Below are 354 nucleotides of genomic sequence, written 5' to 3'. Positions count from 1 at the left end.
AGGAGGGGAGAGGGCAGCCTCTGGAGAGGATGGGGCTGGGCCGGGGGCCTCCAGCTGATGCTTGTCGCTGCTTTTTTCTTGCCCAGAGGGGTGGGTCCCGGCTGCAACACCCGTGAAATAGCTCACAAACTGATCGAGCTGAAGGCGGACATCGAGGACCTGGAGCAGCGGGAACAGGAGCTGGAGCAGCAGAAGATGTGGGTGCAGCAGAGCATCAGAAACGTGACGGAAGACGTGCAGAACAGTCGATATCCTTGGCGTGAGCTGGTCACTCTGTCTCCGTGCTGGCTTTTGGGACTGGAATGCCCGTGGGCTGGGTTGGGGCTGCCCCGCTCGGGGCAAGGGGGGGGCATG

The 354-nt window shown here is 62.4% G+C and overlaps 1 protein-coding gene across 1 annotated transcript in view; it reads left to right on the top strand.

Moving 5' to 3' along the window:
* Positions 1 to 354, top strand: part of E2F4 (E2F transcription factor 4, p107/p130-binding) — a gene marked incomplete at both ends in the record, with an annotated part of 5366 nt that overhangs the window by 820 nt on the left and 4192 nt on the right. Inside the window, one exon of the mRNA XM_010143010.1 lies at positions 87 to 259. Within this exon, the coding sequence (XP_010141312.1) occupies positions 87 to 259 (173 nt within the window). The remainder of the gene's footprint in view (positions 1 to 86; positions 260 to 354) is intronic.

Source organism: Buceros rhinoceros, unplaced genomic scaffold, assembly GCF_000710305.1.
Source record: "Buceros rhinoceros silvestris isolate BGI_N320 unplaced genomic scaffold, ASM71030v1 scaffold35179, whole genome shotgun sequence".
Taxonomy (NCBI): Eukaryota; Metazoa; Chordata; class Aves; order Bucerotiformes; family Bucerotidae; genus Buceros; species Buceros rhinoceros.
The sequence above is the reverse complement of the archived record's forward strand: the minus strand, read 5'-3'. Positions and strand labels throughout refer to the sequence as shown.